Raw genomic sequence first — 27,158 nt, forward strand, 5'->3', positions numbered from 1 at the left:
GGTGGGGGGTGGTTGAGGGAAGGTGGACAGCGCCGTTTTGGGTCGACGCCGATGTAAGCCTGTTTTATTAGAATACAGTATGTTACACCAAAGTCAATATTCGATCAACATCAAACCTTGAGCTTTGATATTTCTGTCTAAAACTTAAACTTTAAGATGTGAGTAAACTCCACTTCAGAACTCTGATGGGAGAGAGTGGATGCAATGAGCTCATTTTCCACCGGGGCGGTCGATGCTAATTTAGGCTCGTGTTCAAAGGGTTAAACTATCAGAGCCCTTCAGCCCGAGCAAACTTAAAGTAAGATACGGAAACATTTATTTAAGCTGACTGCCCTCTTCCACTGTGAAGTGCAGGTGGTAGCGAGATCAGCGTCCCGACTGAAATATCACAATTACTTTTGATTCAGACTTTTTTTTTCTCTACTTGGGTGAAGGACAATGAGAAATATCCTTATAGTTTGTTGCTGTTGGATTTTGAGCAGTGAAAGGAGTTGTGTGGAGGGACAAGTGGATCCGAATGGGTTGTGGAAACAGATAATTCAGTGGGAGAATAACGGGCATGTGTACAGCTTATTGAACAGCGGCCCGGCTTACCGACAACCCACTCGCCTCAGCGGAGCGGGGCAGCAGAGCATCTACCTGAGCAGCAATGTCGAGATCCCGCAGAGAAGCGGCCGGCTTCCAGCTCGCTACCCTGTCAACGCCGTCCCATCTGGGATCATCCCTGAGCCGCGGCGGTATCCACAGCGCCCAGGGAGAACGACTACATCCCGCCACTTTCAGGGATCCCGGGCTGTCAATTTAACGCAGGGAATCCCTCGGGGTGGACACAATCCCCGGACTGGCTACAGCCTCGTCTCACCGGGGGTACGGGTGGCAAGTGCTGGCAGGTCGTCCGACATACAATCAGACGATCCGCGGAATCCCTTCGAAAACGCTAACAGCGTGTTTTACAATGTCTATTCTTCGTCTTCACGGTCTTCCTGGCCTGGGACACGGAGGAGGATGGGCTATGGGACCAGATACTTCCAGAATGGTGAGTTCCTCCCGTCGATGTGCGGTGGGGATGGGAATGGGGAAGGGGTGTTCATTGCACTTTGAGCAAATGGAGGAAATCAAATATCAAGGGATTCGCAATGAAGAGGATTTTTTTTTTGCAGTCGCTCTGACCTGCCGAAGTAAAACTCCGTCCCCTAGTGTCCTCTAATAATTTGCTTAGGACTCACACCCCGAAGCCACACCGGGCTTCATGGACTTTAATGGAGTGAGAATTGATTGACATATGTTGATAGCGGATCCATCACCGCTAGTTTTGCACCTCGCCCACCATGCATCCTAACCCCTCCTCTCCAGAATGGGGATTATTCACTTTCTTGGCACAATTTAGACAATTTCGATTTACATCTTGTCTCAGTAGTGGAATGGGAATCGAATTGTTTCATAGTGGACGGTAGTTTATTAAAGACAATGGGCGATGGATAATTAACGTACTAGAAATATTCAGTCGGTTGGGTAGCATCTGTGCAGAGGTGAACAAAGTGAATGTTGTAGGATGATGGCCGATTTACAAGAGTAGTGGACAGTGATACTTCAAAGTCCTAAGCGGAGAGGGAACTGTTCAGTGATATGAATCATTATTGGTGTCAGGAAGGTTGTCTGGTTTGCGTGCGATATACATAACACGGGGGACTGACTGTTCTTGTAACATCTCACTATGATTATTGTGCCAGTAGTTAGAATTCACATAATTCTGGCACAGGTTCATCTCTCTCTGTCATCATGGCTTGAATTCTTTCCTTCAATAAACGGGAAAGCATACTATAGCTGCTTGATGATGCTTTTTGGATTACCTTGTGGTTGTGGGACAAATGATCTTTGGTGTGACAGGTCACATAGTTGGAGATGGTCCCAATTTCAACCCCCAGGTTTGATGTTGCTTGTAGGAGGGCAACAATTGGACCCATGAATTGTAGGCCAAATAAAAATTACAAAATAAATCAGATGGAGGATTTCTGCTTTCCTTCACTGTTCAACTTCATCCACTTAAGTTATGCTGCATAATGACTGACCGAATGTTTCTGCCTTGGCTTTGAATGTTGCCACGTTTGAGATGCAGTCTCACAGCTGATGTAAACCTGTAGCTTCAGCATGAAGTCTCTCTTTTGTAGAGAGAAATAGGACAAGGTAGGGAGCTTTGAGGGAGAAGAATATGCTATACAGGTATCATTGGTGAATGAGAAATACATATCACAATCTCCTTAAAGGATCAAGAACAGAATTAACAGAATGGCATTACCGGGCTACTCTGTCCTATATGCCAGCCACTTATTGGTTTGAACACAGTAAGGGCTTCATTATGCATAATTGGTCATTTTCTGTCTGAAATGGACAGGGCCAGTGATAGATACATTCAACTTATAAAATTAACAATTTCATTTTCATTAATATCTCATCACTTATATAATCATGTATGCATTTAGGTTTAACTAAGCTCTCCAATTACTTAAGAATAACACATTCTCTTTCATTCATGAAATCAGGTTATTACTGAGGACATTTGGCGCAGCACTGACATTCCTAGCACATTGAATGCAACAGCAGTCTGAATGAGTCATACCATACAGAATGAAGTATTCCATATCCAGTTGATCTGATAAATTAAACTGATCTCACAAAAACAACAAAGCGAATGAGCCGATAATCTGTTTTTGTGTGTGTGTGTGTTACGGAAAGACAGTTGGTTAGGAGTTTAGAAGAACCCTTCAAGCACACTTACAATCTCCTCATGTCAGAATGGTATGTGCTATGTTGGAGTAAAGAAGTGATTTGTTACTGGTGTATTTAGTTTACCAGACAACAAAATTACATGATCCTTAGTCAGCTATCTATTGGTCTACACATCTCATTGACTTACAATAAACTTCCAGGAAACTGTTAAGATATTGCTAAGGTGTGAGACTTTATGAAAACTATTAGTTGAATCATAAGATCTTCTCTCTCATTCTCCTTATTGGGCTTGAATCCATACACAAGGTTGGATCATAACACCCCAGAATTAACTGTTTGCACACTGGAACACAAGGGTTGTGTATTTTTGTTAAGAACCTAATTGAAGAATTCACATCAGATATTGGTCAAATCCTTCTGTGGCCTGATGGCCACACTGAAACCTCACAGTGATGCCAGTGATGTATCTGGGAGCTGTTGATATCAAAATACAATTGATTAAAATAATTACAAAAAATGTTTCTACTTCTTTTCCAGGACTTCCTGACTTAGTTCCTGATCCCTTTTATATTCAAGCTTCTATATATATCCAAAGGGTGCATATGTATGCACTGAAGTGCGCAGCTGAAGAAAATTGCCTCTCAAGGTATTATCTACCAATTATGGTAATGAACTATTGGATCTTGTGGTCACAATAATGATCAGACATCACAGATATAAATCTTATCCAGATCCTCTAAGGAGTGCTTGTGATCTGTTGAGATACAGAATGCAAACATTTTATCTGCATATGCCGCGGTAGTACAGCAGTTAGTGCGATGCTATTACAGCTTGGAGTGTTGGAATTCAGAGTACAATTCCAGTGTCCTCTTTAAAAAAGTTGTTACGTTCTTCCCCTGAGCAAATGGATTTCCTCTGGCTGCTCTGACTTCAACCCACAGTCCGAAGATATACCAGTTGTAGGTTATTGGTGAATGTAAACTGCCCTGTGATCAGTCCAGGGTTAAATAGAAGGGTTGCTGGGTGGTGTAGGCTGTTAGGCCAGAAGGGCCTGTTCTATGCTGCATCTCTAAAATAAAATAACTTAAACTACAAGACTTATGGTATTGTGTAGCCTATTATATGTATTTATTTTGGTTCTCCTCCTTAAAGCATATTTTTGTTATTTGAATGTTCAAATGCTAGAGTCGATGTAATTTCTTCCCATAATTTTTCATCACTGTTGTGAAGGACCAGTGTGATGTTCAAGCCACAGATTTAAAAAATATGCAACTAAATCTTATAGTGAATTAGGGGAGCTTGGGTTTTAGATTTTATTTATATAATTTCAGTACTGTCTTTTATCTATAGACAGTTTCAAGTTGGGTTGAACCTTGTAATTATCCAAATGTCCCTTGCATTAAATATTTTGTATATAGTTTGAGAGTAGGAAGTAGATTAAACATTATTGTCAGAGTTGATCGTAATTGTTATATCTGAGACATTTAGTTGAGGAAAATATCTTTGGTCAACCAATGGTTACTAACACTGCAAAAATCTCTTGGAACTTGTGGCCTACACAGCTCTCCATTTCCTCAATTCTCTCCCCACCCTCTCAACCTGCCAGTAACTCCAGTTGAACTTTGTCTTTTTGTGTGTTTTCCTCCTAGCCGTCAGTCTGGGGTTTCGTATTGCCATGTGCTCTTGTTTGTTTTGATGCCCCATGTGCTACTGTCCCCACTCCTGCTCTATTCTGGCCCCTGTATTACTGAGTACTCTGTCTCTCACCTGTTTCTCATTATTACCTGCTTTGCTGCCACTTCTGTCTCATTGGGCTCCACCTTTCATCTGTCTCTCTGTTTATTGCTCAGTGTATTTCAGTCCTGTGTTTTCACCTGCTTGTTGTCAGATTGTGCCAGTGAGTTTTCCTAAGCCTTTTCAGCATTCGTATCTGAACTCTGTCTGTCCAAATATTGATACTGCCTGTTTCCCGATTCTGGGTTTTGGACTTCTCTGGAACTTTTGATCTCTGCCTAAACTTTAACGTTGACTTTGTTGTCCCTCTGGATTTATATCACAGTGTGCACGGTACTTGGTCTGTAGTTGGGTCCCTGCTTCAGCGCCCTGACACAACCACCCATAAATTGTTTGCCTTCATGTAATTTGCTATAACACATTCTTTCAAAAATGCACTTGATTTACTAAGTTTGAAACAATCAATTCAGATATATTAGAATGCTCATTGGAATACAGAAAACTCTAACTGGGCAGGTGTTGTTCTGTTGCTGCAATGTAAATCAAATACAAGGAAAACTGAAAAAACGTAACTGTCTAAAATGAAGGACTAAACAGGGCAATTTCTCTTGTTTGAGCAGCCTTTTTCCTTTATCCTATATATGTTATGATATTAATATGAAAATAAAAATAAATACAGTATAAATGGTGCCACACTGAATCTTTTGAGATATATCTTCATAGCATAAAACATTATAGTGGGTTGGTAACCCATAGTACCTCAGCTCTCACTGCCCACCTGCTTCCACCTGTTGCCCAATGCAGAAAAGCAAAATCTATCATGGACATTATTAGTGGAATACTGCAATTTTTAAATAAACACTAAACACTATTATATGAATAATTTAAAATGTATGTACTTGTACATCCTGTGACAGTATTTTCTTCCTTCTTGTTTTTTACTACATTGATCAATGTGTTGTTGAAGAAAATAAATTCTAATAACATCTCCCCTCACTTTCCCCACTTGTCTTTACTTCCTTCTTCTCCTGTGCATGGATAGGGGAAAGACTGAAAGAACAGTTATGATGTATTGAACAGATTGAAAGAAGGTTTGGAGGAGATCCAGGAATGAAAGGAATATGGCCCAGTAAGGGACAAAATAAAGAGAAGAAAAATTGTTGGCTGGTATGGCAACAACATAAGAAACATCTGTCTGGCTATGTGGCAGCTATTGCACTGAGAATTGGCAGTTATGATTGGCATGAAGTGTGCATAGCTGGTATTTTGCTTTGGCACTGGCCAACACAGCTGAGTATTGTGAACTAGGATTGATGGCAGCTACATGCCTTACAGCCAAACCAAATCTGAGTTTCCTTTTCCAAACCTTTCTCAGGGCAATTAAAGAGGTTGGGTATCAAGCTTGAAAAGACAACAAAGTGAGGTCCATGAGCTGTGATGAAGTAATGATCTTTTTAAGAAAACATGCAGTGATCTCTAGAAGTGATGTTGTGTGATAAAACATTGTTTCCTTTCTTGTGCTGTGTTTTTCTAAACTTTGATGTGGTACAGGTCCACTCTCTGTCTTGAATATGTGCAGACCTAGATGGTGAGTATTGATTAACTATTGAGCTGTGTAGGGAACCACATCTGAATTTGATCCCTCACTAGTTCACCTCCCCTCCTCTCCCCCCCCCCCCCCCACCCTCATCACACATTAAATTGAGACTCCTTCTGGTGGATATAGAGATGAAGTTTAGAGTCAGGATGTTCTTCTTGTGCCCATGTTGCCAGTTATCATTCAAATGGCATGACTAAAGTCAATTAATCATTATAAATCTCATTGTCATTTGTAAGTCTGTGCTGTGTGCAATTTAGTGATATTTTCCAATATTACAGCAATAGACGTTTCAAGTATTTCATAGGTGCCTAGGGAAATTATAATGAGTGCTTTCTTCTTGGCTTTAAAACAAATTGCAATAGGATCAGAACAGCCATAGTAGTTTCATTTCTCCTTACCTATTTACAGTTACTGATACCTCACACTCTGCCGTCTCTCTCTTCAAGCAGCTGAAAAATTGTAAGAGCAGGAGACACAGGAGTAGTTAGTAATTGTTTCTTCTGAGCAAAGATTTTAGGAACGTAATCTAGAAGACTTCACATTGCATGGCTGGTTGTTTAAGACTGCTTGCTAATTCGTACTTCAGAAGATTTGGATCGCTTTGTACTAACTGGGCCAAATTTCACATATGAAAGAAATAAATTTTATGAATTGTGTTTTCTTCATCATGCCCTGTTTTCGCCTGGTCCTCTTTACATTCCAAGGAATTATTTCAGTTTGCAATTCAGAATTTTCTGCTTTGGACTAAAAAAAAGCAAACTTCTACTTAGAAGAGCCAACATTACAACAGTAATGTTAAATCTGAGCTGAACCTTTAAATAGTAATTTAATGGAAATGATAATAGAAGAGAATTTATGTAACTCAAACAAAAAAAAAACTCTTGGTCTAAAATTTCTACAATAGATATTCTATGAAGGAGCTATCAAATTGTACAGCCCTACTTTTTCCCTGAATCCTTTGCATCCCCTAAAGGAATGTTGTATTCCTTATCAAATAACAGAGTGCTGAAATAAGGAAAATTATCAAAGGAATTACACATTCCTATTGGCTGATCCATTTCACAATACCATCTTAATGCTGAAAACCCACAACAAACAAAATACTGAATCAAACATAGTATCAAATTTATCCCAGTATTTTACAATTATTTATTTTAATAAAGATGGCAGTAAGCAATACACTGGCAGCATAACTGAAATGAGATGAGGATGCATAAGGTCCAATTCCAAACTTTGGTGGAAGTCTCCTTGTGAGGTTTCAGGTGGACTGAGAGGAACGAGTTGGTTTAGAGTTGGGTGGGTGGGGTCAGTGGGAAGGGATCACAGTCAGTGTGTTTACTATGTACAAACGTTTGTAGTTCAATACATGACAAATACCTACCTAAGTTTACACATGGACTGGTCCTGTATCATATCAAGGTAGTTTAGGAAGGGGAGCAATAGAAAGAAGAACATTTCATTGTATAACAGCAATGCTGGAGATTAGGCATGTTTTCTTTTAAAAAAGTGTTGCCTCATCATTGTTCATTTATCGCATTCAATTTTGGATGCCCAACCTCTTTAATTGCTTTTAGTGAGGTTTTGAAAAGTAAAATTACGTTTGATTTGGCCATTGGCAATTTCCTTTCATGAATCAGACTTGGCCCAAAGTGATCCAAGGCTATTGAAGTAGAAATCAACAAGCAGTCAGCCACAAATTATGGTGCCTTATATACTACATTCCTAAAATCTTTGCTCATGAGAAAGATAATTACCAGTTCTTCCTGTATCACAGTTACACTCCTTTGCTATGTAATGAACCAAGCTTCACTGTGCAAGAGATCAGCAAAATTGATAGGGAGGTAAGAAATGAGGTAGCTTTGAAGCTACTGAGCTCTGCTTTAAATTCCTGCTGAGGCACCTTTTATAATTTCAGGATTTCCTCAAAATATTTCCAAGCCAATCAACTGCTGTGATTTGGGAAACGTAGTCACTAAATTGCACACAGCAAGGAAACACAAAAAAACGATGAAAGCTATGATAATTATGGTGTTATCTCAGTGATAATGTTGACCTCAGCAAAGGACAGATTTCCTCTTCCTTACATTGAGATCTTTATATCCACCTGAAGTCCAGACAGGGACTCAATTTAACATCTCAATTGAAAAATATTCTGTCCAACATTCCATTCCAAACTGCAATTTCTGCCAGTTTTGGTTGAATATTGGGAAGGTAAATACGACTATTACTGGATATTGCTGTATTAACAAGAACTTTTCTTTCAGAATCAGGTTTATTGTTGTTGACATAAATCATGAAATTTGTTGGTTTCTGGCAGCACTATAGTGCATGCATAACAAACTACTATAAGTTACAATAAAAAAGAGTGCAAACAAAGAATAACAAGGTACTGTTCATGAGTTCATGGACCATTCAGGAATCTGATGATAGAGGGGAAGAAACTATACCTAAAGTATTTAATGTGGGTCTTCAGGTGTCTGTACCCCCTCCCTGATGGCAGTAATTAGAAGAGAGCATTTCCCAGATGGTAAGGGATCTTTATAATGGATGCCGCTTCCTAGAGGCACTGTCTTTTTAAGATTTCCTGTGGGTGGGGAGGCTTGTGCCCTTATGGAGCTGGCTGAGTCTGAAGCCTCTTACGATTCTGTACATTGGAGACTCCATGCCAGACACTGATGCAAACAGTCAGAGTGCTCTCCATGGTACAACTGTAGAAATATGCTAGAGTCTTTGGTGACAATAACAAATATCCTCAGAATCCTAATTAAGTACAGCCATTAGTCTGCTTTCATCATGATTGTATCAATGTATTGGGCCAGGATAGATCTTCTAAGTTGTTGACGCTCAGGAACTTGAAACTGTTTGCCCTTTTCACTGCTGATCCCCTCAATGAGGGTTGTTGTGTGTTCTCCCAACTCCCCCTTCCCAAAGTCTACAATCAATCCTTTGGTCTTGCTGGCATTGAGTTCAATGTAACACGTGAATGGTTCTTGAAAAAAACTATAAGCTTTGAGCTCAACCAACTTAATTCTGTACCTATTCAAATAACTGTCATGCACTTCTTCAAGCTCACTTCAGTAAAACTTGTTAGGGCTTGGGTCATTTTCTCAAACCGTGTACCTTGTGTTGGCAGCAAATACTCTGAGGTCAGGTACAGTATGAGTTGGATTCTTCTCTGCTCCATCTCACCAAGAACATCAGGTGAAGCACAGGATACAGAGTGAAACTTCCTTTACATTGTCTAGCAGGCCCTATGCAGTACAGGGTTGCAGCAGAACAATATTCCATAAATTTCTAAAAAAAATGTCAGAACATTGGAAATTCCCAGCAGCTCAGGCAACATCTATAGAGATAGATGCAAACTTACCATTTCTTTGACTTCCTTAGAAGGTTAAAGAAATTCCACAAATCCCTGCTGACTTGCACCAATTTTTATACATTCCTATATTCCTATGTAGGAAACTGCTCTGCCCAAGTCTGCAGGAATTTGCGGGGGTTGTAGACACAACTCAGCACATCACATTAACCAGCTTCCCCCCTCCACCCCCCACCATCGGCTCTATCTGAACTTTATGCTGGGCAGCGTGGCTCGAAGGGCCCCTATTCTGTGCTGTATCTCAATAAATAAATAAAATAAAAAGTATCCAATATAATCAAAGATACCCCCTATTCTGGATCTTTTCTCTTCTCCCCCTCCCACTAGGCAGAGGACACCTGTTACTGAAAGAACGTACCAGGTTCAAGGACAATTTCTATGCACCGTTATATGGCTTTTGAACAGATGTCTTGCGTGATAGGATGGACTTTTGTCCTCACAGTCTATTTCGTCATGTTTTTGTACTTTGTTGTTTCTCTGCACTCGCACTTTGGAGGGCTATAGTCCCAGTGCAGGGCGATGGGAGTAGATGGTTTAAATGGCCTGACATGTACTAGATGGGCTGAAGGGCTTCTTTCAGTGCAGTACTTTTCTATGACTTTATGACTTTCTCTGTAACTGTAACAGTTTATTCTGCAGTCTGCTATTGTATTCCCTTTACTACTTCAATAACAGATGTGATGAACAGATCTTTGGTGAGCAAAACAATATTTTTCACTGTACTTCTGTAAAGTGAAAATAATAAATCAATTTACTGGATCTTCTCTTACCTAATAATGACAATTTATCAGTCAAATCACTTTATGGAATTTGTGCAGCATCAATGAGTGGCACTGTGTAAATGTTACAGTTTTATTTGGCTTAAATTACGTAACTCAGCACAAATATTTATTAGAATCATAGAACCATAGAACACTACAGCACAGAAAACAGGCCATTTGGCCCTTCTAATCCATGCCAAAACTTTATTCCACTAGTCCCATTGACCTGCACCCAGTCCATAACCCTCCAGACCTCTCCCACACACGTATCTATCCAATTTATTCTTAAAACTTAAGAGTGAGCCCACATTTACCACACCAGATGGCAGCTCATTCCACACTCCCACCTCTCTCTGAGTGAAGAAGTTCCCCCAATGTTCCCCCTAAACCATTCCCCTTTCACCCTAAAGCCATGTCCTCTCATATTTATCTCTCTTAATCTAAGTGGAAAGAGCCCACTCGCATTAACTCTGTCTATACCCCTCATAATTTTGTAAACCTCTATGACACTACTGCTTGTTTCCCTTCCTTCCATATATGCTATGCCAATTCCCTGAGTAAATACTGATGCAAAAAAACTGTTTAAGATCTCCTCCCTCTCATGAGGCTCCACACATAGATGACCACTCTGATCTTCTAGAGGACCAATTTTGTCCCTTACTATCCTTTTACTCTTAATATACTTGTAAAATCCCTTCAGGTTTACCTTCACATTATCTGCCAAGGCAAACTCATGTCTTCTTTTTGCCTTCCTGATTTCCTTCTTTAGTATTTTCTTACATTTTTATACGCTTCAAGTACCTCATTTGTTCCTTGTTGCCTATACCTGCTATGCACCTCTCTCTTTTTCTTAACCAAATCGCCAATATCCCTTGAAAACCAAGGTTCCCTATGCCTGTTAACTTTGCCTTTAATCCAGGCAGGAACATGCAAACTCTGCACTCTCAAAATTTCGCCTTTGAAGGCCTTGCACTTACTGAACACATCCTTGTCAGAAAACAACTTATCCCAATCCACTCTTCCTAGATCCTTTCACATTTCCACAAATTTGGCCCTTTTCCAGTTTAGAAACTCAACTCGAGGACCAGACCTATCCTTATCCATAATTAACTTGAAACTAATGACATTATGGTCACTGGACCCAAAATGTTCACCTACACATGGTCACCTGACCTGTCTGGTTCCTAATAGGAGATCAAGTATTGCATCGTCTCTCGTAGGTACCTCTATATATTGATTTAGAAAACTTTCCTGAACACATTCGACAAACTCCAAGCCATCTAGCCCTTTCATGGTGTGGGAGTCCCAGTCAACATGTGAAAAGTTAAGATCCCCTACTATTACAACTTTCTGTTTCTTACATCGGTCTGCTTTCTCTTTACAGATTTGCTCCTCCAATTCTCTCTGACTATTGGGCGGTCTATAATACAATCCTATTAGTGTGGTCACACCTTTCCCGTTCCTCAGCCTTACCCATATGGCCTCTGTAGACAATCCCTCCAGGCTGTCCTGTCTATGCACAGCTGTGATATTTTTCATGACTAGTAGTGCCACTCCTCCCCCCTTTCATCCCTCCCCCCATCACATCTGAAACAACAGAACCCCGGAACATTAAGCTGCCAGTCCTGCCCCTCCTGCAACCAAGTCTCACTAATAGCAATAATGTTGTAATCCCATGTACCAATCCAAGCCCTAAACTCATCTGCCTTACCTACAATACTCATTGCATTGAAATAGATGCACCTGAGAACATTTCAATCACATACAAACTTTTGATTTCCGTCTATACGTGCAGTCCTTGCATGACTTTTATCCTCCTCCACCTCACTATCTGCTCTAATACTCTGATTACCCTCCCCCTGCAAATCTAGTTTAAAACTCCTGGAGCAGCACTAGCAAATCTACCCACAAGGATGTTAGTCCCCCTCCAGTTCAGTGACAAATTCACCACCAAAATAGTTTTAAATCACCAATTTAGGTTCTCTTAGCAGAGGTCACTATAAGTTTCAATCCATTGATTCGAATGGCACCCAACAACTTCCAAGCTAGGTGATTTGACTCATGCTCCAAATGTTTTACCTAGGTATGTTTGCTAACTTCTGACATGGATGTTGAGATTCTCATTAACGAATTGAAATATCTTGTCTTTCATTTACTTCAATGCTGATGCTTAAATTTACAATCCACTTTCAATAGCAAAAGTAAGACCTCAAACCACAAAAATCTATCTTTGCTTTTTTTCCTGTATGTCTACATCTGGATATGTTTGCAGCTGGCTGCATTTCTGTTCTTAAACAACTATTGCCTTTTCAGCTATGTATAATTATGTAGAGAAACAAGATGATTTTCAAATACTTGGCTCAAATTTATCATACTGAAATAACAGTTATTCTTTGGAAATAATTCTAAGCTTAAAGCATGTCTGTCTTTTTGCTTTAGGTCTGCATACAGTCCCAGAGTGAATGACCTCAGCATTAGGGTACTCCTAAGGTTCCCCCAAAGGGTCAAGAATCAAGGAACTGCTGATTTCCTCCCCAACAGGCCACGCCACACCTGGGAATGGCACAGTTGTCACCAGTAAGTACATTGTATGTGAGCTATTTCCTACACAGGGAAGTAATCACTTGTGTGAGCTACACATGATGATCTTAGCCTTTTCAACTGATGCTTGGGCTTATGGTAAAACTGAATCCTTTGGGCCGCCATTACTATTGTACTATTTTATTAAGAGCTGTTACCAAACAAGATTTTGTTTACACAATAGTAAAAATTATGCATAAATTATGCATTATAAAAAGATGAGTGGCATCAGCAGAACCCTTTCTAATGTTGCTGCATAGCTTTGCTACATCGGAGTCTCTCTTTTCACATTTTCATGACCAGGAGAGGACAGAGAGAGAACAGGGTGAGATTCTAGCTTCCTTATAAACCCACAGTCAGACAGACTAACAGCAGATGCTCAGCAACAAATTTGCAGAACAACAGTGCTCACTGGTCCCGGTTACAATTATAAATACTCCTGCTGCTTCACAGAAGTATTTCATCCTACTTGACAGTGTGGCCACTTGTTGTTTTCAGGAAGATCTCATACTTCTATAATATGGTAAAACATCTGGCTGACTTTTTTTTTAATTGATGGAGTGACTCATCTTGGATAGTCTCCTCTAGCTGAACATTTTAGCAGTACTGTCAGTGATGCCACTAAAATTGTCCTGCATAGGCTGGATTTCAAACTAGCTATGTGGTCACATAAAATTCTGATTGTCTTATTGGTGATATTTTACTGGAGTTTTCATTTCAATGTTTTCTACAAATTCCTCTGGAAATCAATAAATGTTCCCATTTCATTATTTACTCATGTATTTCTATAGGCAGGAGAGTAGGACATTCTGGGTTGGGAGATAATTTGATAGTCAATATTTGTTGAGCCATATGTTACTTAAGAATCCACTGCCTAATGTTCACTTGAATCATTCTCTTTACTACTTCCTGTATCCACAATGGAATACTGTGTAACTGCAGGTGATTCCAGTTAAGTAGTGCACCCAGGGTCAATCAAAATTTATTCATTGGGACCAAATATACCATTGTTGCCAAACAGACCTGCATTGTGTGTTCAATCAAGAATTTTGGCATTCCCATATTTAAACATTTGAGAAGAAATATGACCTTCCTTGAGTTATGAATCGGCAAACATTGAGCTCTGAAAAAAAGCATTGGTATTCACATGAACAGCAAAGCCAAGAAGGTACTGGAGAGATGACAAGCCTTATTTCCTATAGATTTCTGAAAAATGCAAAACTTTGAGGAGATTTCAATTTTGTGATTCTCTAAGTACACAGAAATATGGTTGTCTGCTTTAAAATGTAATGGTGAGGCACTACTATCCCATTACCACTAAATTTCACTAGATTGCTAACATGGTGAATGATGAGCAAAGAAATTAATTTGAGTTAAATTAAATAAGTGTTTTACTAAACCATTCTATTATCTAAAATTTTAATGGAATTCCATCATTTTGAACCTTAGCTATGATCTAGTGACAAAATTGTAGGGAAATGTCTCTGTCTTTGATAGGAATCATCCCTGATAGACCAATGACTGATCAAAAATTGAGGAAGGTTTAGGAATACACATTCAGGTAGGTGCTGATGCTAGTCCATTCTGTCCTGGAACAATGTTTAAGGAGGAATTAAGATTGTATTAAACTTTTACACAAAATCAGCATATATTAATCACATTTTCTTCTCAGGAGGTTAATGGCTCTGTAGTCAGTTGTAACAAGAATCAAGCGAGTGGTATGCTCCTTCATGACTCATGTCTTACTTTATGTTTCATCCATTATCCCATTTGACCATCCTATTGCATATCTGCATGTAGTTGTCATTTTATTATTAACTGCATTATGCATCACATGGCCTTGGATTTTATGCATCTTTGAGCAAGCTTCTGCTCTAATATCTTTTGTAACTGTATAACATTTTGTTTTCTGTTTTGTTTAAATCATTGTCCTGTACTGCTCTAACCCTTCTGTAATCAGCTCACATTGTTTTCCATATTAAAGATGGCCCACGAAGGCAAGTTTTTGTTATTGAATTTTTTTCACTTCAGGCACTATCACAGCATGGATCAGTTCAGCCATTATGATCTGTTAGAGGCGATGACACAGAGAAAAGTAGCTGAAGGACACAAAGCTAGCTTCTGTCTAGAAGATACGATGTGTGACCCTGGCATTCGAAGGAGATATGCATGTACAGCCCATACTCAGGTAAAATGATGCAGTGACTTGTTGGGTGGTGTGGTTTGGAGACACTCCAACTGGGAGACTTATTAAACTTCTGGGGGGGGGGAGAGAGAAGAGAGAGAGAAGAGAGAGAGAAGAGAGGAGAGAAGAGAGGAGAGAGAGAGAGACAGAGAGAAAAACACATGTGTATATATATACATACATGCCGGAGGATCTCAGCAGGCAGTGTGCATATATGGAAAAGAGAACAATTGACATTTCAGGCCATGACCCTTCATCAGGACTGGGAAAAAAGGATGACGAGTCAGAGTAAGAAGGTGGGGGGAGGGGAGGAAGAAACACAAAGTTATTGGGGGCGGAGGGGTGAAGTAAAGAGCTAGGAAGTTAATTTGCACTTTTTCAGGGTTGGACTTCCAGCATCTGCAGATTTTCTCTGGTTTGTGAAGTGATAATCACATATTGTTACCTGATGGCATCAGTTTCCCCACTTTCTTTGCCTTAGCCTTTATGGACCATTTGAATGATGGCTAATCCACTGATGGAGCAATGAGGACTATATGCAGATTTTCTTAGTCAGAATACAGTCTCTATGTTACCATAAAAACTAGATAAAACAACTTACCAATTGGACTTAGGTAACAAAGAAAATTGATTTATATCTACAGTGGCATTCAGCTCCTTTACAAGAATAAAAACATTGGCAAATGAACCAGAAGGCAGATGAGGAGGTATTGATTTATGTAGTGATCCAGAAAGCAGATCTATCTACTGATAGAGGCAGATTGTACAATAACCTTCAAAAAGAAATTGGATATATTATTGGGGGAAAAAGATCTTAGACTAAAGAGGCAGGGAGTGCAATTCATTTTCTAAAATCTCCTGCTCACACAAAAATAGAAGTCCTCCTCTGCCATATCATTCTGTGCTTATAATGGAAAATCCTTGCAGTTTAATGGGAAAATGTGGAATATTAGGCATACTGCAGCTTCATTTGGAATAAGCTGTGTCTCTGTGTATAATTATCCACTGTAGAATTACACCAATTGTTTTTGGATTGCTGTTATTTTTCTTGTTGGAGACATTGTTGTGACGAAGGGGTTAAGTTTGTGCTATGTGGAAGGTAATTAGAAACCTTCACTAATTTTCCAAGTATGGGTCACAGACTCCAAGTGAAGCTTTTCTAACCTACACCTGGATGATAGCCACTTTTCACTAATAGTGTTCCCTGAATTCCTTACCACTCACTCAATCAACTGTTTCAGTTCACATTTCTTGAAGTTGCTGTTTGATGTGTGGTACTGTTGAAAGGTTATTAGTATTTCATCATTTGGTCATCCTTCATGAATAAACTTGGACTCTGGAAACAGTTGGTGGACTTTGGAAGTAATTAAGGTCAAACCTGATTCAATTCTCACCCAAAATATAAGAACATAAGACATACTATCAGATTGAGGCAATCTGGCCCATTGAGTCTGCTCTGCCATTCAATCATGGCTGATTTATTTTCCCTTTCAACCCCATTGTTTGCATATAGATGCAGACCCACAAAGTTTCAAAAAGGGAACCATGTTGGATAATAATCAGGAACATGGGAACCCAGGCTGTCTTGTTTCCCTGCCTCCTTTCTTAGAACATAGAACATAGAAGTTTATAGCACATTACAGGCCCTTTGGCCCACAATATTGTGCCGACCATATAACCTACTCTAGAGACTGCCTAGAATTCCCCTAGCGCATAGCCCTCTATTTTTCTAAGCTCCATATACCTATCTAAGAGGCTCTTAAAAGGCCTTATTGAATCCACTTCCACCACTGCTGCTAGCAGTGCATTCCACGCATCCACTACTCTCTGTGTGAAAAACTTACCCCTGCCATCCCCCATTTCCAAACATCTATAAAACTATGCCCCCTCTTGTTAGCTATTTCAGCCCTGGGAAAAAGGCTCTGGTTATTCACATGATCAATGTCATCTTATACACCTCTTTCAGGTCACCTCTCATCCTCCGTCATTCCAAGGAGAAAAGGCCAAGTACACCCAACCTACTCTCATATGGTACACCCTCCACCTTCGTAAATCCTTCTTTATCCACATACTCCTCAAACCTCTAACCACTAATTGCTAGAGACCAAGTTGAGAGCTAAGGCTTTTGGCCATGACTTCTCAAAGAAAACTAACATGAATACTATTCCAGAGCTTTATTGACTCATTGATTAAATGTTCATGTTTTCTAATAGGGGTTAGGTCCTGGATGTTATGATACGTACAACGCGGACATTGACTGTCAGTGGATTGACATTACAGATGTTGCTCCTGGCAACTACATATTGAAGGTACTGAAACCATGTTATTGGCTCTACCACTATGACAGTATCATTAAAACAGATTAGAAGCACAAGTTTATCTGTAATAGATCATGCTCTCAAACCAGCTGCCAGTTCTCATTCTGCATCTCTTGCACTCTTTTCTGCTCCTTAAGAGTCTGTGCCTCTCTCTTTATTTCATCTCTCCAATTACAGTCAGTGGGACTGAACATCTCCCCACGCTCACGCAATGCTCCGGTTTCCTTGTCCTAAACCATGCTTCTTTTCCACATTTTCAGTATGTTCAAGTCTAGACTTGTTGGACCATTTGTAACAAGTTCAGTGCCAGGATCTCAAAATGGTTCAACAACTTTCTGTCTTTTCTCATTCCTAGGAGTTCTCATCTTTCAATATCCATGCTTAAGGCTATTAATTATGATTTACTGTTTTTTATTTCATTTTTACGAACTTGGTTTCTCAAAAACTGTAATTTAATACACAAGTTGGTTAAATTGGGTAACTTAATTAACAATGAATGGATTCATTCTTTCATTAACTTTTACTTAGGTGGAAAATACAAAAGTAAAGAAAAATGTATCAAGTCCAAAAAATCAGATTTAGAAAAGTTATTTTAGCAATAGAGAAAGAGAGTAACATAACTAAGTGCAGTAGATAAGATGAAGAGGGATGTGAAAGGTAATGTTGGAGAGCTTTGTAATAATTCAATGCTTTTACTTTTCTCCTGCTTTTTTCTTTTTCTTTTCAAATCTTTATTATTATTATTATTATTGAAAATAACAAGAGTACATCAAAGTAAGTTACACTTACAATGTCTCAAAAGAGAAATAAAAACAATATTAAGGACTGAAAAATATGGTGACACAAAAAAAGAGAAGAAAAGAAAATAAACCCTACTAAAGCAAGAAAAAGGTGAGGAAGAAAAGAACCCATTGGGTGTTCAACCGCGGAGCCATGCGTCATACAAAAAGCTTCTAAAGATAAACATCAAACCGCCAGCAAAAAAATTATACCAAAATTTACAATTACATCATGGACGAAATCTATCAATTAACTCAAATGGTAGTAACGAGCAAATGAGCCCCTCTCAAAATCAAACATAGGTTGATTTTCCTGCTTTTTTAATATTAAAAACTGTAAAATTATGCTTTATTTCTGTTTCAATAATTCAGAGTAAATTTAAATAACACATAGTTTAACTCTGCTTTAGAATATGTTATTAATATACAAATTATGTTTTTGTTTTGGTCTATTAGCTAGAACAAATAAAATTGGTCAGGGCAAGGAGAAAGGAACTTTCATGAACAGATTGGCCATCTAATAATTAAGATGGGATTTTACTGAATTTAATTTTATGTGAACATATTCTTTATATATAACCTGCTCTGCCTGACAGCATGTTCTGGTAACTGGAAAAGCAAACTCAAAAAATAATTGTAGTCTTGTCATGAACTCTGGTTTGAACGATGGGAAGCTTGAGTTGGAGACGCGTCTGTATTGGGGGAAATGTTTTTTTTGATTTAGAAAGGTGTGTTTTTTTTCCTTTGGACTATAACAAATTCTGATTTCAGAGGACAGAGGTGATGACACATTGGACAATTTACTCTCCCTTTGCCACTCCTTGTTGCTCCGCATCTATTTGTAGCATTCCCTACAAACTTGTCTAATTCATTTTCTTTGGGATTGTAACTGCGCAGATGGAATCATATACCATTCTAGGACAGCAAGTTATGTAGAAAATGGGGGAAAATCCTATTAAACTTATTGTAGACTTTTGATTGGCATTAACAAGCTGATGTTGTCTCCTGAACATGTGGTGTGAGGAATTTCACGTTGATTGTCCACATTTCTGCCTGTTCAAAAAGAATTTAACAGGATGATGACAGCATGCCAATTCTTTGTTTTTTTAAATTACTTCAGTTTCCTTTACTCTCCTGGAAGTTTGGATTCTAAATCAGATGTTGGCTTTCATTCAGCCTCATGCCCAAGTGTTAGTTCGTCAAAAGTGAGCCCAGCTAGTGAACATTGGCAGGTTATTTCTCTCTGATAAAATTCCATTTGAGACTAATTCTGTCCTCACATCAAATCCACATATAATTGCAGCTGCAGTCACTGGACAGTCATCAGAAGTGAGAAGCTTGACTTATGTTTATCTTTGTATAAATATTTCTTGATTTTTGCCAACCCCCTTTTGCTGACCTAGCTAACATTAACAAAGGAATGGCAGGCCTTCAACAAGCTTTGAAGCTCAGCATAGAATAAGATGGTATCTATTCAGTCCTTGGCCTAGATGGCCCTGCACCTGATTTATATTCATAAAGTGAATGTTTACCATTGAATCCGGTGGATTTGTGTACAGTGCTGTCTCTTCTATGCTGCCACATCAGGACTGCACTATTAGGCATGCAGGGTATATATTCAAGACAAAGGTCAATAGAATTTTGGATATTAAGAGAATCAAGGGATATGGGGTCATTCAGGCAAGTGGCACTGAGGAAGAAAATCAGTCATGACCTTACTGAATGGCAGAGGAACCAAATGGCTTTCCCTGCAACTATTTCTGATGTTCTTATAATGCCTATCTAAAATTGGCATTAGAGCCATTGTGAATGGAAATATTCGTCCTAATGCTCTTTGCCAAGATAATCTGTGAATGACTGCAGCTTATTCTGTGAAAGCTGTGATTCTAAAAGTGGCTATTTAGAGGTTGCTCATATCCCTTACTAAGGAATGTCATAAATGTCCTACCCAGACATTTTTTCTTTTCCCCTCTCCCATTGGGAGTAATATACAGAAGCTTGAAAGCAGCTGCTACCAGGCTCAAGGGCAATTCTATCCCACTGTTATCAGGCACTTGAATGGATTTCTTATACAATAAGAAGGACTTGACCTCACAATCTCCCTTGTTATAATCTTGCCCTTTGTTGTTTACCTCTACCTCTGTCTTGGTAGCTTTTTATATTTTATTCTGCTTTCTGTTATTGTTTTACCTAGCTCTAGTTTAATACACTATGTAATGATTTGATCTGTATGTACAGTATCCACTACCTTGGTACATGTGATAATAATAAACCAATACCAAAACTGGTAGCTTCTACTTTGCAAAAAGACCACTTGACAATTTGATGGCCAAAAGAGCATCTTTATCTGGGACGGCAAATGATATTTACAATATAGAGGCTTCCAAGTTCCTCGTGCGGCCTGGGTGGAGGAACTATATACAATGCATACTGGGAGTAAAAGAGCGGAAGTAAAGACCCCGCCAACCCCGGATCCCGCCTCTTGCTACCATCAGCTCCCCGATTAGTATTAACTTACTTTTAATAATACTCACATTACAATACTTCCCCCCCTTTAAAATCCAACATTCCCCAAATGTAGAAGAACTGGGAAATAAAAACAGTGGTATCATTAGCAACAGGTTACCAATACAAAAACACCTTCAAAAACAAATTCAACGTTCAATCTAACAACAAAAGAAATTATCCAATCAAAGATTCAGTCTGTCAGGAGGTTTGTGAGGGTGCTGCGATCTACGCATTACCCCTGGTGAGCCAGCAGGCACCCCTGGTGAGCCAGCAGGCACCCCTGGTGAGGATGTTTTGGGTGGATCTGGTGTTGGGGACATGAGAGGGGTCTGTGTGTCCGCATAAGAATGTCCATCCTCTTCAGGGGACTCTGCCCCCTCTGCCAGTGTGTCTCCCTCTAGCAAAGTCACTGGTGGACATGCTTCCCCAGTAGTCTGTCTCACCATTGGAAACTCCATGGAATTGTCTACCTCTGAGCCGGAATCATGTTGCAGGCGCACATGGTCCTGATGTCTGCGGAAAACATGCCCATTAGTCAGCTTAACAACATAGGAGACTGGACCACTCTGCTTAAGAATAACACCAGGTAGCCATTGCTGATTGTTTCTCTCATAGACATTGTCATCCGGTTCTAATTGTCTCTCTCGTGCATGTTGATCATGTCCCTCCTTCTGCTTTTCCTGCTTTCTCTCCACTTTTCCCTTTATGTCTGGGTGCAGCAGGTCCAATCTTGACTTAGGCCTACGCCCCATCAGCATCTCTGCTGGAGTGCGTGCAGTTGTAGTCTGTGGTGTGAGGCGGTATTTAAACAGGATATGTAAAAGCCAGGTACCAAGAGAGCCCCCTGTCATCTGCTTCAGGCCTTACTTCACTGTCTGAACAGCCCGCTCAGCCAAACTATTTGAGGCTGGGTGGAAAGGGGCCGTCCAAATATGATGAATGCCATTCTGCCGCATGAACTCACCGAACAGCTCACTGATGAACATCGAGCCATTATCAGTGACCAGAGTGTCAGGCAACCTGTGGACTGCAAACACTTGCCTAAGTTTGTCTATGGTTGAGGGGGCTGTGATGTTGCTCATGATGTGAGCTTCAATCTACTTGGAATGCGCATCTACCATTACAAGAAACATCTGTCCCATAAAGGGGCCAGCAAAGTCCACATGTAGCTTAGACCGGGGTAGACTGGTCACTCCCATGGGTGCAAAGGAGCTGGTGGTGCCATGTTCTGATTGGTCTGACGTTGCATGCATGATTTTACCTTGTTCTCCAAATCCTGATCCATTCTTGGCCACCAGACGTAGGATCTTGCAAGGCTTTTCATTCGAGACACCCCTGGGTGAGTCTCATGAATTTCCTTCACAATCTGTGAATGGCCAGGGGGAGGCACAATGACCCTCGACCCCCAGAAAATGCAACCATCCTGCAGACTCAGTTCGGTTTTGCGTTTGGCATAAGGCCTCAGTTCCTCTCCTTCCACAACTCTGGGCCAATCTTGTAAAAGAAAATTATTGACTTGAGATAGGACTGGGTCCCTCTCTGTCCATTGCTTGATCTGGGTCGCCCTTACAGGTGTCGCGGACAGCCTGTCCAATGAAAACACAGTCTATGGAGGCACATATATAGTGACAGGCGTCTCAGGTAAAGGGAGTTGACTGCGACCCCCCCCCCCCCCCATATCCTGTCTGTATATCCTTGGCATTATTAGCAGCCGACTCCATGCCTTGAGCAACCTCTAGGGCTGTCTGGAAAGTCAACGGTGGGGTTTCCCCCAACAAGCGGCATTGTATGGTGGCATTATTAATGCCACATACTAATCTGTCACGGAGAATGTCATCCAACACGGCTCTGAAATCGCAATGCTTCGATAACTGCCGAAGTTCGGACACAAAATCACCCACAGACTTACCTGGCTTCCGGACCTGGTTGTGAAACTTGAACTGTTGAACTATCACTGAAGGCTTCGGATTGTGGTGGTTCCCCAGGAGCTTGACCAGTTCGTCGTATGGAATTTCTCCTGGTTTCTGCAGCGTAGCTAAGTTCCGTATCAGCTTGTACGTCTTTGCCCCACACACACTCAGGAGAATAGAGCACTTCTTAGCCTCCTCAGTAATTCCAATGGCACAGAGAAAGAGGCCCAACCTTTCCTCGTACTCCGGCCACTCCTCGATTTGCTCGTCGAACACACTGACCGTTCTGAACGCAGCCATCCGAACATGAGGCTCCTTGCCTGCTCATAGCTCCTGATCGAAAACGGGGCTGGCCCGTCCACAAAACCAGTTTACCTCGTCGCCAAAAATATGTGGTAACTTCTACTTTACAAAAAGACCACTCAACAACTTGATGGCCAAAAGAGCATCTTTATCTGGGATCTGGGACAGCAAATGATATTTACAATACAGAGGTTTCCAGTTACCTCGTGCGGCATGGGTGGAAGAACTATATACAATGCATACTGGGAGTAAAAGAGCGAAAGTAAAGACCCCGCCAAACCCAGATCCCGCCTCTTGCTACCAACAGCTCCTCGATTAGTATTAACTTACTTTTAATAATACTCACATTACACCAAAAACTATCACGTACAGCAATGATCCTCACAGCTGCATTGCTGAACTCTTCTGTTGGTGCTTCCCTTCCACCAACAATAAATTTGTACCTTCCGATGGTGCCCATAGCTCACTGCCACAATGAAGGTTTCTGAGGACCTTCAATGCACCGTATTGATATCTTTACCAAATTCATGCTTCATCCAGATTCTAGGACCTGGGCTCTGCAGCACTGGAAATCTAATTCCATGTTGTCATTCTACTTCTTAAATTTACTCTGTCATCCTGACTCCTGGGGAGACAGAAAGAGTACATGATATATGTGTCTCTGTTTGTAGAAACATGACAAAATTAGTTGAATCACCAATAATTTTAAGGATATTTTTATTCTGCTTTGAAGCCTCCTCATTTTTTCTCATAAGTATGGTGCTCTACTCTACTTTCGAGGGCATGGATTTGCTTTGGTGCAAGGGTTTTTGATTCTTGTTAGGTGCACTTTCTTGTTGGCTAAGCTTTGTTGAGACTTGGATTCGAAGAGTGTTAGCCACCTTTTGTAAAGATACTTCATGTGTTCCACAACCAAAGGGTTGATTTTAACCATGAGGTTTGATGGGTCTCTGTTTAGAAACTCACCCAAATATTCTTTCTAATTGTTTGTCAGAGTATAACATGAATGGCTGATTACCAATTTGTCCAGTTGTTCAGATTAAAATTGACTCAAGTTTAAGCATTGCTGATAATATTCACCATTGAAATGCTGACTTCATATAATCAAGCATTGAGGAAGCTTTGGCTGCCTTTTAATGAATATGCCTGTTCCCTGTACAGCATCTTTATTGAAATGCTTTAATGAATGTGCTTGTTCCATGTACAGAACCTTATATTAAACATAGCTGAAATTAATTAATTTGACTTGGAACTTTTCCAATTAGTGTTATGCTAGTATATTCAGCGATTGATCAATTGGGGCTGAATGTTCCATACTTTTATTTTTGTTGAATTATTTCAGTTGAATAATTTCTATCATTTCCTTTGTAGGTTTCAGTAAATCCAGGATTCTTGGTACCAGAGTCAGATGTAACCAACAATGTGGTTAGATGTGATATACTTTATACTGGGAGCTATGTGTCAGCCAGAAATTGCAGAATTACAAGGTTTGTGGTAGTTTGTTAAATTGCATGTGAAAGTTGTAGTACTCTGAATGTCAAGGCCTAACAGATGACAGATGGAACTTTCACTTACAATATTTGATCCATTTTGGGGAACACTAGTGTAACCACATAAAATTCAGGACAGTGATAAATAAATTGTCCTATTGTGTTTGTACAGTATCAGTAAATTCAATGGAAATTTTACATAATTTTCCAATTCCCTTTACTTTTTACCTTCCAATTATTTTTAATTATTTTAATTGGCATGGTTCTAAAGACAGTTTGGGAAAATAAATTACATAACCTAATAATCGTTGAGTGAAATAATGTAATTTTCTTGTATAACTGCTAAGTCTTTGTCTTCCTACGACTAATTCACTGGCCAGAGATAATATTCTCAATATTTAATCTTTCATCATTTTGACAATTTATTTAAACCCACCCCTTTCCCCTGTAATGTTCCAGGAATTTCATGTTGTTTTGTCCAAGGTCTGGCTGCTCTTAATGGTGTTCTACTTTAACCCTGAATTCAAAATTGAGCCCATCATCTCCCTGATAACATTTTCTTAGGGAATCATATTTAATTGTGGATTAAGGCCAATCTCAGCATCCTTTGCCCTGTGTCTATGTTTTTAAGGCTACCTGAACTGGAATCCAGTAATGCTCCCTTTCTTCTTGATTTGCAATGTATAAAACAAAACTACAAACTCTATCAAAAGGAACATCAATCCTTAATCTAGTAAAAATAAAAGATGTCCATGAAAAGAGGGCATAGATTTTCCATAAAACAACTTACTTCATCAACTTACTTCATTCTGTGTAAATGTACAGTACTTCTATTTGGTAATTGCACAAAATGAAGTAATTTAAAATACTGGCTCAGACCCATTGTCCTAAAACTTCGCCTCTCAGTAATGGTATTGACAGCACTGAGGATGTTAATACCAGGATAATGACTAACAATCTTAAATTCTTTCTGGCTTCCTTCAATTTATTTCTAATATTTTAAAAATTTCTCTTAACAGATTCTGAGGATGAGACCCAATGAATGGTCAGAAGTGTGTGAATTCTCCTGCTTTTTGCTTCAGTTTTGTGTTTGTATTTAACAGTTTATGGTGGAAGTGAGCAATTTTATTCCTGCTTCGGAACCACAAAATATATATATCAACTTACAATATTCGTTACACTTCTGCAGGGAGTTTTATGAAAAACTAGAACTAAAAAAATAGAATTAATCTAATTTTGGGGTTCCAGAATCATGATCTATCTTGCTTTCTGTCCGTTTTTTAGCTCCTGCTGCAGTTTTCCTCCAATGATCTTTAATAGATGCAGAGAGCTTGTCTTTAACCAAAATTTAAGTAACATTATTTTTCTTTTATGCCTGTTCTGAAATTTTGTGACTTATTGTCTGGTAACTAAAAGCTTGTCAAAGAAGATCCAACCATCCATTTTTAAAAATGTAAATGTGTTTGGCTTGCTCCATTATACTTCCACCCAATAACCATTCAAGGTGTCCTGTGGAATTGGGAGACCAATGTTCGCTGAATATCAAATGCACCAAGTTAATAGAACCTGGCCCCCTTGCTGCAATTCCCCAACCAGTGAGCTCTTGGTTTGAACAGTGATATATACGGCAATCACTAAAAGGCTTTTCAGTATTTTAAGTGTTCAAGAGTCTTGGAAATGGTAGTTTTTTTAACTGAGATATTTTTGCTGATACTTGGAGTATCCTCCTCACAAATTTGATAACAATTTTGTTGTGGCAAGAATTTAATATTACTTTTGAAGTGATCCCAAGTCTTGACAATTATTAATTAATCTCCTTTTAAGTACACATTCAACTTTTATTCCTTCATCCTTTTGCAATCTTGAAGTGGTTAATATGAAAATTGGTACTTCCTAGAATTATTTCCTCCCCTTCACCCTCAAGTTTTCAAACCATGGTTGTTCATGACATAACACAACTGTATCTCTTTGTCTTTCATCGTTTACCTTGATATTTCAATTTAAATGAAACTCTATTAGCTAGTCTAGTGGAACAATCTGCACCCATTCAATCCTTCAAGAATTTCTCATAAAGTTTTTTTTTGGAAGGAAATTTGAATTCTTTGAGCCTATATTCTAAAATGCATTGTGCATTTGAGAATACATTCCTTGTTTTTATGCTATTGACCCTATGACTAGGACATTGCGTACAGAACAGGGAAGGTAGTTTTAATGAAGATAAGTTTAATATGAGATCAGAAGGATCTCAATTGTCTGAAATAAATCATGGCATCTCTGATGTTTGCGGGAACACAATGGGAAATTGTTAAAAATCTAAAACAAGTTTGCTATTGATTGAATGTTAGTTTAAGTTCCAATAAAACATATTGTACCTTCCTTTTGATAGGAAATTGTAAAGCCGAGTCTATTCCAATATAGAACTTGCTATTAGCAAGAAATTTAAAAACAAATACAGTAGATCTATTAAAAAGGCCAAGGAAGAGCAAGAGACTGAATTTTAACAACATTAAACATGATTAGATATAAAAACACATGGTGTTTATGTTGTACGAGAACGGTCATATCCTCAGACATTGATTTATTTTTGTAATGAGCCTGTTGCTGAGTTTTGGATTTTAATTTTGTTCTGCAAACTCAGTGATAAACTAAGGCTTGAAATGTTTGAAGGCTGCATTAATATTTGCACTAAGGGCAGCGATCTATACTGAGCTCCCACGGTTCAAGGACAAAAGAATGTATGAGCCAGATGGAAAGAAACAGGAATTTGAATCTTCTTTGATCTTCAGTGTTTGAAAACTGAATTACATCAGTTAGGTTGGTATTATACAGGGATTCTAAAAGCAAAATCCCTGAGAATATATATTAGAAAATAGAGGTTTGATTGAAT

The 27,158-nt window shown here is 39.3% G+C and overlaps 1 protein-coding gene across 1 annotated transcript; it reads left to right on the forward strand.

Moving 5' to 3' along the window:
• Positions 1-438: 438 nt before the first annotated feature.
• Positions 439-25,600, forward strand: LOC132405817 (protein-lysine 6-oxidase-like). The gene is made up of 7 exons (XM_059990815.1): positions 439-1,036; positions 3,265-3,373; positions 12,638-12,775; positions 14,810-14,966; positions 17,177-17,272; positions 24,153-24,268; positions 25,291-25,600. The coding sequence occupies exons 1-7, from the start codon at positions 439-441 to the stop codon at positions 25,295-25,297; spliced, it is 1,221 nt and encodes a 406-aa protein (XP_059846798.1). The 3' UTR covers positions 25,298-25,600.
• Positions 25,601-27,158: the final 1,558 nt, after the last annotated feature.

This window comes from Hypanus sabinus, chromosome 16 (genome assembly GCF_030144855.1).
Source record: "Hypanus sabinus isolate sHypSab1 chromosome 16, sHypSab1.hap1, whole genome shotgun sequence".
In the NCBI taxonomy this organism is placed as follows: Eukaryota; Metazoa; Chordata; class Chondrichthyes; order Myliobatiformes; family Dasyatidae; genus Hypanus; species Hypanus sabinus.